Source organism: Echinops telfairi, unplaced genomic scaffold (genome assembly GCF_000313985.2).
Source record: "Echinops telfairi isolate 266 unplaced genomic scaffold, ASM31398v2 ScPeMD7_6;HRSCAF=24_0, whole genome shotgun sequence".
Taxonomy (NCBI): Eukaryota; Metazoa; Chordata; class Mammalia; order Afrosoricida; family Tenrecidae; genus Echinops; species Echinops telfairi.
This window is the reverse complement of record NW_022103902.1, coordinates 9,148,371-9,162,159: the sequence shown is the minus strand read 5'-3', so window position 1 is coordinate 9,162,159 and position 13,789 is coordinate 9,148,371. Positions and strand designations below refer to the sequence as shown.

General features: G+C 39.0%; 1 protein-coding gene across 1 annotated transcript in view; it reads left to right on the top strand.

Moving 5' to 3' along the window:
• The window catches only part of CIP2A (cellular inhibitor of PP2A), a 44,008-nt gene extending 30,474 nt beyond the window's left edge, over window positions 1-13,534 (top strand). Inside the window, exons 13-21 of the mRNA XM_004706389.3 lie at window positions 1,707-1,825; window positions 4,700-4,874; window positions 5,321-5,395; window positions 5,482-5,592; window positions 8,975-9,171; window positions 11,035-11,148; window positions 11,372-11,454; window positions 12,110-12,249; window positions 13,175-13,534. Coding sequence (XP_004706446.1) covers window positions 1,707-1,825; window positions 4,700-4,874; window positions 5,321-5,395; window positions 5,482-5,592; window positions 8,975-9,171; window positions 11,035-11,148; window positions 11,372-11,454; window positions 12,110-12,249; window positions 13,175-13,345 — 1,185 coding nt within the window. The 3' untranslated portion in view covers window positions 13,346-13,534. The remainder of the gene's footprint in view (window positions 1-1,706; window positions 1,826-4,699; window positions 4,875-5,320; window positions 5,396-5,481; window positions 5,593-8,974; window positions 9,172-11,034; window positions 11,149-11,371; window positions 11,455-12,109; window positions 12,250-13,174) is intronic.
• Window positions 13,535-13,789: the final 255 nt, after the last annotated feature.

The following is a 13,789-nucleotide window of genomic DNA, read 5'->3' as shown; positions in this document are numbered from 1 at the left end:
GGGGGGGGGTGCAGAAAGAGGGGGGTCCACATAGTTGGGATTTCAGCTAGCCCTGAAAACCTCTCTTGGTTCCCTGGTACATTGTGGTATGTTGTATTCATGTCTTGGCACATCGGGTTGAAGCCTGGTCTCTCCCTCTCCTGTGGAGATGTAAACAGTACCCCTTGGGTGGGTTAGTGCCCTGGTCCACGCCCACCCATGTCTTTTTTATTTAGTCTTTGTTTCATCCTCCTATTTAGTTGGCTGCCATATGTATCCCTGGATTGTATTTGGTCCCTGCCATAGTAGCTGGACCTCACCCCACCCCAGGAATGTATGTACATAGGAGCTTTTCCTGTATGCCCCATTTTTTTTAATCTTACCTCAGTGGACTGATGTTGTACTTGTTCTTTTGTGCTTGGCTTATTTCACTTAGCATGATTTCCTCCAGTTCTTCCCATATGGCAATGTACTTCGTGCGTTCATCATTGCCTTTAGGGATGTGTATGTATGCATGTACCACAGTTTTTTGATCCATTTGTCCGTTGATGGAAATTTGTGTTGTTTCCAACTCTTTGCAATTGTGAACTGTGCTGTGATCTACATTGGGGCAGATATCTGATCATGGTTTGTTTCTTACCTCTTCTAGGTATATGCCCAGTAGGGGGATTGCTGGGTCATATGGTAGCTCAATTTCCATCTGTTTTAGAAATCACCAGTCGATTTCCACAGTGACTGTACATAACTACAGCTCCACCAGCAGTGGACTAGAGTCACCATAGCCCCTCCAACATTTGTTGCTTTCTGATTTTTTGAATTGGGCTATCTTAGAGGGTATTAGGTAGTATCTCATTGTTGTTTTAATTTTCACTTCTCTTATAGGTAAGGAGCGAGAACATTTTCTCATATGTTTTTGCACATTCGGATTTCTGTCCTTGTGAAACTTCTGTTCGGGTCCTTTGTGGTCAGTTAGTTTTTTTCTTATTGTAAGCTTGCAAAGTATTGTAGATTTTAGTGGTAAGGCCTTTGTCTGATGTGTCATTGCTAAAGATGTTTTCCCAGTCTTTGGGCTCTCTTACTCTCTTGGTGAATTCTTTTGATGTACACAGGTGTTTTATCTTCAGTATATCCCACTTGTCAATTTGTGGCTCCTCTGTGTTTGTGTCCTTCCCTATTTCCAGTAGCCTATGTATTTCCTGTGCCAATGTCCTCAGGTTTGTCCCAATTCCTTCATTAATTGCCCTAATATTTTGGGATTTTGCCTCAAGGTCTGTGATCCACCTTAAGTTTATTCTTATGCATTGAGTGAGGTAAGCGTCTTGCTTCATTTTTCTCCAGGTAGATATCCATTTTTTCCAGCACCACTTATTGAAGAGGTTATCTGCTTCCCATTTGATATTTTCTGGGCCCTTATCAAAAATCAGTTGTCTGTATGCTTATGTTTTTATTTCTGGGTTTTCATCTCTTTTCCATTGGTCTGAATATCTGTCGTTATACCAGCACCACACTGTCTTGACCACTGTTTACTAAGCTAGTATGTATTCACATTGATTACGTAGCAGTGTACACAGTCGCTACAAGGTAGAGATAAATAATACTTTCCAACACCAGATGAAAACACTCTGGAGTTTGTCCAGAATGGTGTTAGGTCTTAGCTCTGCTTGTTCACTCTAATGTTTATTCGTTCTGTTTTACAAGATAACTTGTTCTTTTTCTGATTTGTTTAGGATTCTCGTCTAATTACTCCATTAGCTTTTGCTTTAACATCAGATAATAGAGAACAAGTACAGTCTGGACTGGAAATATTATTGGAAGCTGCACCACTCCCAGATTTTCCTGCGTTAGTGTGAGTTGAAATCATCTGCTATGTATCTCTCGTGGTACCAGAATACTCTCTTCCATTTCTTTAGCACTCCTCAAGGCAGATTAAGAATAAGACAAACTCTGCCATCAAGTCAGTGCCAACTCATAGCCACCCTATGGAACAGGGTAGAATGGCCCCTCTGAGTTTCTGAGGCTAACTATTTACGGGAGTAGAAAGCCCCATCTTTCTCCTGGGACCCGGTGGTATGTTGAAACTTCTGACCGTGCAGTTAGCTGCCCAGTGTGTAACCACGACACCACCAGCAATCCTTTCACTGTAAATAGATTGGTAAAGAACTTAAATGAATACTTACTGTAATAGTAAATAATCTTGTAATTTTTTTAAGATAAAATTTTAACTCCTATAACTGTAAGCTCAGGCATACTGTCACTTATAGAAAAGCTTGATCCAGGTGCTTCTGTGTATTATCAATTCATTATGCTTTTTAGTCTGTCACCATCTGTTTATTTCTGATGCAGTGGCTTCTGCTCTCCAGAAGTTCCAGCCTATCATTCTACGTCCCCCGTAAGAAGGGTCTCTTCTTCCCAATTACCTCTGTGAGAAGTGCGCAGTGCTCTCAGTGACTAGAGTCTGGTCGGGTGCCAAGGAGAGGGTCAACTTTGAGAACTGCCTGCGCTGAACGTTAGTTAGGTCTGGGAGGGCTTCCCTAAAGAAGCGTGGGAGCTCCTCTCTCAAAATGAAGTAGATGTTACCCTGGCAAAAGTCACTGTGCTCATTGAGCATGTTTATAATCATCTTGAAAATTCATATGTTTAAGACTGTAAACTTGATGATTAGCAAATCATCTAGTAAAGGCTCAACGTGAATGTGGGGGTGGGGGGAAATAAAGTGATTTATACAAGTGAATATGTGAACGTTGTGTGAACTAGCTCCAAAAGTTTTTGCTAAGTAATATATTTTCTATATGCCAGGGTTGGTAAGCAATAGCCAGTAGATAAGACACCTGCTTTCGTAAGTAAAGTTTTATTGGAGCACAGCACATACATTGGTTTTCATATTTTCTGTGTCATTTGGTGTGCGCTTACAGCAGCAGAGTTAATTCGTTGCAACAGAGACTGTATGGCCTTCAAGCTTATAATAAAAGGGTCTAAGAGGAGGGTTGCTTGCCCCTGCAGTTGCTATTAAGTGATCTAACAAACCCACTTTTCAGAATGATAATAGGTGGTCATCAATTAAGACTTAAGAAACTGTGGCTAGACAGTATGTATTAAAGCTTCCTTGTAAAATGAATTAATAAAATAAAATGAGTTAACCACCAAGGAGCTTTTCTTTGTACGCAGGATCTTTGAAGATGCTCTGTTGTTTTGTTTGCTTGTTTGGGTGGCTTGCTTGTCATTGGATGCATGAAGCAAGGACTCCGGCGGTTCAGAGTGGCAAGCTGCAGCTCCACTGAAAATGGGAGGCCCATCTTGCCCTGTGCATGTGCGGCCATGGCGTCCACCATTTTCACTGTACCTTTCACTGAGTTATGTTTTCAAAAGTTTTTCCTGACCTCTCACTCAGGTGTCTGTTTATGCCTACAATCTTATGTTGGGGCATTGTTTTCCAGTAAGAACAAACTTATTGTCATTGAGTGGAGTCAATGCTAACTCATAGCGGCCCTATAGGACAGGGTTCAAACGCCCCTGTGGGTTTCCTCCACTAACTTTACTCTAGTGGACAGCCCCATCTTTGTCCCATGGAGCAGCTGGTGGATTAGACCTGCTGACCTTGCATTTAGCAGCCCAGGGCACACCCACCACTTCATCAGAGCTCCTCAGTTTATATGCTGAATAGATAGATGGATGGGCAAGCTGAATTTTGTTGTGCTTTGTTTTTTAGTGAAACATTTAGTATGCAGGTAGGGCGCATCAGCTGTGTGTTGGGCCATCTAGACATGGATATTGCAGGAAGTAAGACCAGATGCTTCTGAAGTTTATATTCTAGTTGAGAGACAAGGGAGCTAAACAGAATTTCATATTGTGTGTATCAGTTTTGTGTGGCAGGGTTAGTATTGGGTAGTGAAGACCTTTTTCTGAGGTGCTGCATTTGAAATGAAACCTTTTGATAAAATGTCAGCCTTACACGGAATTGGGGAGAAGAATATTCCCAGCAAAGAAATGGCTGCTACAAAGACCCTGTGACCAGAGCAAGCTGGGGCTTTAAAGGACAGATTGTCAGTTAGCTTGGTTAGAACCTAGTGAGGAGAAGGGCCAGGGGGGAGGATATAGGTAAAGGTCAGGTGATAGTACCCTGAGATTGAATCTCTTAATAATTATGTCCAGCCACTCCTCATGTAGCAATATGATTAAGTTGAGGGACTCCATCATTATGTAAAACTCACCCGTGAAGCATCCACCACCTCTGGCTCCAGGCAGCATTTCTGGGCAGTCTCCTGGGGCTGTTCCCTCAAGGTCGAATCGGAGGGATCAAAGACTGGGGATTCAGGTGGAAGGCACTCACTCAAAAACGTAGCTTTGTAGCAATTCAGGTAGATTTCTTACCATTGCTGTGAATGCCAAGTATTAGATAACAAGATAGATGATAAGTGAGGAGTGGGTGTTCTTAATGATTTTTAGAAGTAACCCATACTTACAAAACAGTTCCAAGTGCCTCCAAACCAGAGGTGGTGTTACTAAAGATGTTTACAGTGGAAAAGAGTGACTCATGCTGCACATTTGCAGAATGTATTGGTACCCTGTTTTATCATGGGTACAAAGAAGGTTGTTTCAAGATTTTTTGAAGACACTTTCTATATAAAAAGGCCCATTCTAAAAGATTCTTTACTTCTGCACTGTATGTTTTGCTTCATTTTTATCTGATTATTTCTTTACCTTGTTTGATCCTGTCATTCAGACTTGGAGAGAGCATAGCAGCAAATAATGCCTACAGGCAGCAGGAGACAGAACATGCCCCCAGAAAAATATCTTTGCAGTCCATGAACCACAACTTGACACCTCCAGTTTTAAAAGATAGCATTCCTGGATTGAACATTGAAGAATTAATAGAGAAGCTTCAGTCGGGAGTGGTGGTGAGTGATAAATTATAAATAGGGTTTTGCTCAATCACACTCCTGGTTCAAACATCTAGAACTTCAGGTGGAAATGGAAATGCCATCATTAAAACCTTACATAAAGGTTACAATATTTTGAAATGTGTAAGATAAAAGGAAGAAGACTCATAAAATTCTACCATTCTATTCTTAGTTGTCCCCACACCCTAAATATTTTTAAAGAAATATTTGTTAAATTCCCACAAGCATACCGTGTCTTACCGTGATACTGTTCTGTAACATCCAGGTTAGCGAACTACTGGTGACCATCCTAATAAGGCATGAAATCTCTTTTTTTTCTTTTTATTTTTAATTTACTTTGTTACTCATTAAACTTTAATTACTTAGTTTCATGATAGAAATTTATTTTGATATTTTGTCCAGTGTTAAAATTTTCTGACTTTCGAACTCTTATTATTACCTAGGTAAAGGATCAGATTAATGATGTAAGGATTTCTGACATAATGGATGTATATGAGATGAAATTGTCCACTTTAGCTGTGAGTATGAACCTACTTTAACTGTAATAACTAAATTTTATAAATGTTTCTCTGTAAATGATAATTAATGGTATGTTTTCTTATAGTCCAAAGAAAGCAGGCTACAAGATCTTTTAGAAGCAAAAGCTCTGGCCCTTGCACAGGCCGATAGACTGATCGCTCAGTATCGCTGTCAAAGAACTCAAGCAGAGACCGAGGTGGGTACAACATTAAACTATGCCTTATTAGTAGAAAAGCAAATAATGACCTGGAACTGTGCCAAAAAAGAAACAGTCCCACTTCTGTCTAGTCGACTTTAACTCATTGCGTGCCTAAAGGACAGATTTCAAGGCTGTAATCCGTGCACAAGTCAACTGCTTCATCTTTCTCACATGGAGTGGCTGGTGGGTTCCAACCACTTGCCTTTCTGTTAGCAGCAGCGCTTTAACCACTGTGCCATCCAGTCTCTTAAAACATGTACAAAATATTAACTGCATATTTGTTACTGTGACAAATTCTCAACATTTGACATACCTTTTCCCTCACCTTAAAGCTTTCTCCTCGTTAATTTTGGTTGCGTTACTGTCTTGGACTTTCTAGCACCATATGCATTTTCCTCCATCCACTCTGTGAGCTTCTCCTCCTTCACGCACTTCTTGTTGGTGGCTCCCTGGGTTTGCTCTCTGCCCTTCGTAAAGTGCGTCATGCTCCATTAGCCAACCATTTCAACCATTAGCAAATTATTGAAGCTCCCAGGTTTTTACGTCCAACCTTGGGGAAATGGTACGGGGGCCACATCTGACCTCCTCCAGCTACAAGGAACAATGCATCCCACTGCATGCCTGCCCAAGGGTGATTCCTAGGACACCATGCCTCCATCTGCCAACCTTCCTTCCCCGGGGCTAAGCCCTGCAGGTCTCCCATGGCAGTGCACTTCTCTGCTGGGGCTGGTAACCTGTTGCAGTGGCCACACAAAAACTTACAATACTCAGGATTATGGGGTTTATTAGAGAAGTTAATAAGTTATTGTCAAGTTTGGATGAGAAATCCTTAAGGATACAGTCAGTCTTCTTGTTCACAGCACCTTTTTTTAGCCAACACTGGCAGCCGTGTGTGTTGGCCATTATTCTTTCAGCCACATGTCCCTTGACCTCTGCCCTCCTCTGACAAGTATGAACAAAGCTTCTTTAGGGCTGGTAAATGGCACCTGACTCAACAAGCCAGCTTCCTGTCTGAAGGCACGCAGCTTTACTTGTTCTGTGGGCTGGTAACCCAACTGTCCTGCCTCACGGCACAGCCCCCCTGCTCTGTCTCATGGTCTCTGCTGTCTTCACCACATTAGCATCAATTTCTCATGCACTCCACTGGTTGCTCTTCTCGCAGTGGTCCTGAGGTTCTCTGTGTCTGCTTATGAGATAGCTCACTTTTATACTCAATGGAATGGCAAAGCTGACCAATTCCCAAGTCAGAGTTCTCTGTACTTTATTTGTAAGCATCCACCCAGTCACTGAATTGGAGTTACAAAGGTTAGAAGATGCTTCTATGGTTTGTAGATATATTAAGCAATTTCACTTCACCACACACCCAGATCTTTTTAAATATATAATAAACACATCAATCTCAACATAATGAATTGCTAAGCTCATTACCTTTCCCATTTTAAAAAAGTTATTCTTTTGTATTCCTTCTCCTCCACTTAGAGTTTTTCAGTCAAAAAAAACTAGAAAGCTTACAGTTTGCCTCCCATAATTAGTCATTCATCATATCTAGTTGCTTCTACCTTATAAACATTATTCATTTCTGCCTTGTCTCTCTTCCTCCCCTATTTGATATAGGTCAAACTCTTCATTTTTCACAGCAGGCTTCTCAACTGGTTTTCCTATTTTTTCACTCTAGTACCTTCTTATCAACCTTCCTTACATTATTGCCAAAGTTTAGTCTTGAACACACCACACATGCACAGTCTCTCTGAGGCTAATCTAATCGGGTCTCCTAACCACTTCTCAGATGTCTTCATGCATTTCCACTCACTCTCTGCAGTCCTATCACAATACTTGTCATTCTAAAACCTGCCATGCTCTTGAGTTTACCTCCCACTTGTGCTTTTTGCTACATATGTCGGTTCATTTCTCCTTTCCCTAGTTCCTCCAAATGATCCAGATTTCAGTTTAAATAACTCCAGTTCCCAGAAACTTTTTCTAGTTTCTCCCCCAACATATGTTTGATGATCCTTCCTATAAGCATCTGTTCTGCGCTTACCTGATTTCACACGTGTCTTACACTGAAAAGTCTCTTACCTCTATCGCCTCTCTACCCCTCAAAGACGGGTTCTGTATCACCAGCACGTGATGAGTGTTCTTAAGTTTGGCATTTGCTATGTACATAAAACCAAGACATTAAAGGTTATAGAGTATATTAGGTTCCTAGGTAGTGCGAACACTCACTCACCAAAAACTTGACAGTTCAAACCCACCCTGCAGTGCTGCAGAGGGAAGGCCTGGCAATGTGCTTCCTGTGAAAATTGTAGTCGAGACATGTATACGTCAGTCCTGCCCTAACCCATGGGTTGTCGAAGTCAAGAAGCTTGGTGTTTTGTTTGTTTTATAATAGAGTGCGTAATGGATGAGAACTGTACGATTCACAAAATTCTCAGAATCAGATGTAATCTGGACAATTGTCTTTTATAGTGAATTGCAGTAAAGTTTTTCCGAGGTTTTCGGAGAGACTTTAAAATCAGTGATAAGTAAAATAACTTTTAAATCCTTTGAGAATAAGATACTCTAAAAAATAGATAAATAAATATTACCTTATCTTTACTCTTATTTTAACATGGGTGCATCTATCTTGACATGTGAATTAGATTTATCATAAATTCCAAGAAGGAAAATTACTTGTACATCTCTCTCCTCAACCACATTTTTTCCCCACATTTTTAAAATCCTTTTCCTTACAAGTTACATTTAGAATTCTGTCTATTAGATATGTCTGATTTTTTATTAAAGAATATCTTGTATCTTATTAAAGAATGTATTTTAACCAATGATACTGAAAGTCTTTCCTAAAATATCACACTACAGGTAGGTATAACTACACCACATGCTACACTGTAAAGGCTGAGGTATTTACCTAATAACATATTTTTAGAGCTAAGTGACAGAAAGTTCACTTCACATTCCAATTCCTTTTCTGCTTCCATACGTTTCATGTGTTAAGTTATTTCATATTAAATGTAGATTGTTTTTCCTTATTAGACTGGCTTATATTTCTTAGGCATATATAGTATATACCTAAGGTCTTACGCTCAAACAGAAATAGAATGTCTACAAACTTTGTTTTGGTGGATAAATCCAAGCACTATACCCTTTTAATTGAGTACCATATGTAAAATACATAAGCTAAGTGCTGCTGTCATGTAGTAATTGTTCATGTCCATTAATCTATTTATAATGAGGATGTTATTAACAGTATCCAGTTTATTAGTAGTTAAATAGTAATAGATGCTTTTCTATTAGTTATTTGGTAAATCTTTTAAATTGTATAAATTGAGTATATTGATTCAATAAGGGTGAAAACACATTCGTTCTTCTGTTTGATTTTAAGGCGCGGACACTTGCTAACATGTTGAGAGAGGTCGAGAGGAAAAACGAGGAGCTTAGTGTGCTGCTGAAGGCGCAGCAGGTGGAATCAGAAAGAGCCCAGAAGGACATCGAGCATCTCTTCCAACATAATAGGAAGTTAGAGTCTGTGGCTGAGGAACATGAAATACTGACAAAATCCTACATGGAACTTCTTCAGAGGTGAATCAATAAAGCACAAGCTTCGGTGTCACATTAGAAACTGGAGTGAGCCCACCCCAAATCCGATAGACCCACTGCCATCTTGAGATTCGGGCTCTAGCCACCCTGCACGGCCGAGACCCTAAATCTCTGGGGCAGCAGACAGCATCATCTCTCTCTCTCCCGTGGAGTGGCTGGTGACTTTGAACTGACGGCCTTTCAGTTAACAGCCCCCTCCATTTCTTTGTGTGTGTGTGTGTGTGTGTGTATCCAACATTTGTCTCTCTGATCGCACGTAAGATTAAATAGTAAGCAAGAAACTAAACCATGGTGGAATGAAGCATGGCTTCCTGAAACTCACTAGCAAAAGTTGTAGACAAAACTCCGATCTCTTTCTGGTTGACTCTGCTTTTATTTATTGCTACAATTGTTTTTAGGACATAAGTTCCAGAAAACAATTTTGTTTGTTTTATTCACTGACAAATCCCTCCTTACTATCTAAAATAAGTCTGCATATACGAGGACTCTTAAGAAAGTTCATGGAAATTTTTCATTATTATTCAATTCTGTCTTTTTATGAACTTTTTGAAGCCCCCTTGTATAAAAGTTTATATAATATAGCTGGGTACTCTATATATTCAATGAATTAATTGTCTTATAATAAAAACACTGAGGAACTTGTTCCTTGTTTTATGTTTTAAGATGGGTTAAGATGTGTGAAAGTACCCCACTCTTACATACTTAATAATATAATCTTTTAGCTTTGTAAGACTTAGCTGCCCACCAGTTAAAAGTGAGGGTGGAAAATGAGTGGTATCTAGAAAATTCGTGATTCCAATGGGATTTCTAAACAGACATTTTCCCCTGCTTTCTTTTTTCGAACAACTTTTTTTCCAAAGTCTAGTTGTTGGAGTGCGCACAATTAAAGTGTACTCTCGTAGTGAGAAGGCAGGTTGCAGAAGAATGCAGGCACTGGTCAAGATAGTGATTTCGTGGAATCCCTGAGTGCCACAGATAATTAAGCTCTCATCTACTAACTAAAGGGTTTGCTGTTCAAACCTACCTGTGGCACTCAGAAGACAAGCCGGGCACTCAGCCCCTAAGAGTGCACCCAGAGCTGACAGCAGTTTTACTGTGGCACACAGGTTCCCACCAACAGCAGTAACAACAGAACCTACTTCAGAAGTAAAACTCAAGCCTGGAAGAGCCCCGTGGGTGACGAATGAATGAACCTCATTAGCGAAGGGTCATTCTTTTGGTGGAGTCTAGCTAAAGGCATTCAATTTTTTAAAAGCCCTCTGTGGGTGGCCAATGTAGACAGGGCCACTCATGTTTTAATCTTTGTACTTAGTGAAATATAAGGCATATTTTATGCTTAAGATGGTTGGGTTTTAAAGTGTCACCTCAGAAGAGGATTGTTCTGTTGTCTTGCAAGTAAAGATCAGAACTTTAAAGGGGAAAAAAGTCATTGAGGATCCTAAACTTGGTGTTTGAATTATTCGTTTATTTGGTACTTTAAGCATAGATTATGCTCAAGAGGCTAATGATTGCATCATTAACTTTTTAAGCTTTATTCTTTTATGATTACCTGTTTGTATTTCTAGACTTAATGATATCTGGGTGTATTTCATGGCAAGTTATATAATGAAATCTATTTAAAATAAACTTCTGTAACCCTAAAGATAAGTTTAATACTCCAGACATTTCTATTTCATACTGGTTGTTAGCATATCAGTAGGCAAAAACTTATTTTTACTGTCCTTTAGAACTCTCCTAGTCCTATTTAACTTAGTAGAAATCATAAACTCTGGCTTTATAAAGTTTCTTTTCTCCATGATATGTTTTTCTCCCTCAAGGTATTAACATATCTCTTTGATTTTTCAGGAATGAAAGTACAGAAAAGAAAAATAAAGATTTACAGATCACATGTGAATCTCTGAATAAACAAATTGAGACAGTGAGAAACTTGAATGAATCCCTCAAGCAACAAAATGAAAAGTAAAATTCTCTAGTCCTTTATTCTAATTATTTTATACAACTTTCAATAACAAAATTCTTTTTTCAAACAGGATTGTATTGATAAAATTACTAGAATTATAGCTCATATATGTAAATTCATGTGATACAATTGAAGGATAATTACTTTTCCTTTAAACCTTTCTCTTAGAATACTTGTTGATATGATGGATTGATTTTTCCTTACTCTTTTTTTTAACCACAGAACTATTGCTCAGTTAATCGAGAAAGAAGAACAAAGAAAAGAAGTACAGAACCTACTAGTTGACCGAGAACGTAAACTAGCAAGTAAGTAGCTCCTTAATTGATCCATTGCGCATTCCTTAACTAATCTAGTGTTGAGAAAACCACAAATGATTATTTCGCCTCTTACATATTTTCTAGTTCGTTAACCTCATAAACCACCTCCTACACAACTTCCTTTATCTCACCACATCTCACCAAAGCATTTTAGTTGGGGTGATCAGATTAAAATCTGTGGATTTGGGGAATGGTTGCCTTTATAAATGTAAATATTTTGCGATGGAATGCAACAGCAGGTGGCAGTGCTAGGTAACTTTTAGTTTCTAGCTTCCTAATGGTCTTTGCTGTGAAATGATCCCCCAAAGCATTTTTATCTTCTGTCTTGCCTTAGAGCACAGATACTTACCTCGGTCATTTCTCATTTTCTCTGTTCTCTTCGCCATAGCCCTTCCCCTCTGAGGCTTGTCCTTCTCGCTGGTATATTACCTCCAGAGGAAAGGGTAGCAGAGGAGACTGTACATTTTCTATATAATGCTAGTGTAAGAGAAGGAGTCTGCTGCGCTTTCTATTCAGTACATTTATATATGGTCTTCCTCCTTGTCTTTTTTATAATGGCTTCTGAACCTTTCCAGAGTAATTCAATAAAAGACCTCTGAGATACAGCCAGTTTGTTTGTTTGTTTGCTTGTTTACTTTTTAAGACTTGCAACAAAAAGCAGCATTACAAGATGAAAAGATTAAAGCCTTACAGAAAGAAAGGGAAGATCAGGAAGAAACCATTGACAGTCTTAGGAGAGAATTAAGCAGAACAGAGCAAATAAGGAAAGAGTTGAGCATTAAGGTAAGAATCTGTTCAAGTACTCCCTTGTTTGGATCGAAAAGTGGTTTGCTGTTATTTGTGATGAGAGCTCTCTAAAACATGAAAGCCTGTGTTCCCTGAAACCATCCAACATGAAGTAAGTTCATATGGTGCGCCAGCAATTGCTGCTTTTTGCATGGGCACAGAATACAGAAAGGGGCTCCCAGTCCTGGATAGCACCCTCACATTGCTATATAAAGTGTGTGGCCTGCATCTTTCCATTTATTACCCTCATGATGATGGTAAGAATAGTAACTTAAATTTGTTTAGAATTTATCATTTGGGAAAAGCTCTTAAACATTACCTTTTATAAACTGCCTCACTTTAGCATCTGTTATATTGGTGCCTAAATGTTATCAACTGACAAATACAGAAACTGAGTCTCAGGTTAAGTTGCTTGCTTAAGGTCACAGAATCAATAAATGACAAAATAGGCATAAACATTCTGAATTGAAGTCTAAGGCCTGTGTCTGCATTGGCCTAGTTATTTGGCTTGAATAATGGTTGAGTCTGGTTGTAAATAGTCCATCTATTGCCAGGAAGATGAGACAGGCCAAGATTAAAAGAAGCTACTACAGAGCACAAGCGAAAGAAAGCATAGGTTTTAACACCACTTCACAGATTTCCTAGTCTACTCTCATGTGGTTATTTTCATAGTAATTCCATATAGAAGTACTTTCAGCAGCATTCCAACTGCTTATGCAAGTTGAAAGTTGTCTTCCCATTTTTTCATATTGCTTAATAGCTATTTTAAACTTTCCATATTACTAGGTTAACAAAATAGAATCCATGTGTATAATGTCTCGGCATAATTTGCCTTACAGAAAAGGAAAGCAGTTGTAGTCTTATAGTCTGTGAAGAGGGGACACGCTAAATTATTTTTCCTTCCTTTTCTTCCATCCCTCAGGCTTCCTCCCTAGAAGTCCAAAAGGCCCAAGTAGAGGGCCGTTTGGAAGAGAAAGAATCTCTGGTGAAGCTTCAACAAGAGGAGCTCAACAAACACTCTCACATGATAGCTATGATCCACAGTTTAAGTGGCGGAAAGATAAGTCCAGAAACTGTCAACCTCAGTATATAGGCATTATGGCATTGTGGAGTTTTTAATCTAATGACATTTCTGATGTATTTATTTATCTTTTGTGGAGCAGGGGTGGTAATTGTGACTCCAAAACATTAGGGAATTATTGTGTAATGAGTAATTTAGTAAAGATGCTGATCTGATACATGTTTTTATTTGTTTTTTTGAATAGAGAAATCTTTAAAGTTCTACTTCTGTTTCCGGCTTTTATTGTGTAAGCTTTCTTTGGTTCTTGCATTATTTTTTGTTCGCTTGTTTTTGATCCAATGCTTATTTTTTTAACCTTTTAAAAAAAATCCAAACATTGTATTTGCTTTTATACTGTGTTATACAGTGACATGTATGACTAGGGCACAGACTATCATATATATGTATATATTTTAATAAATCATTCACGAGATTTTGGGGGGGGATCTTACACTCATATAACAATTCATCCATCAA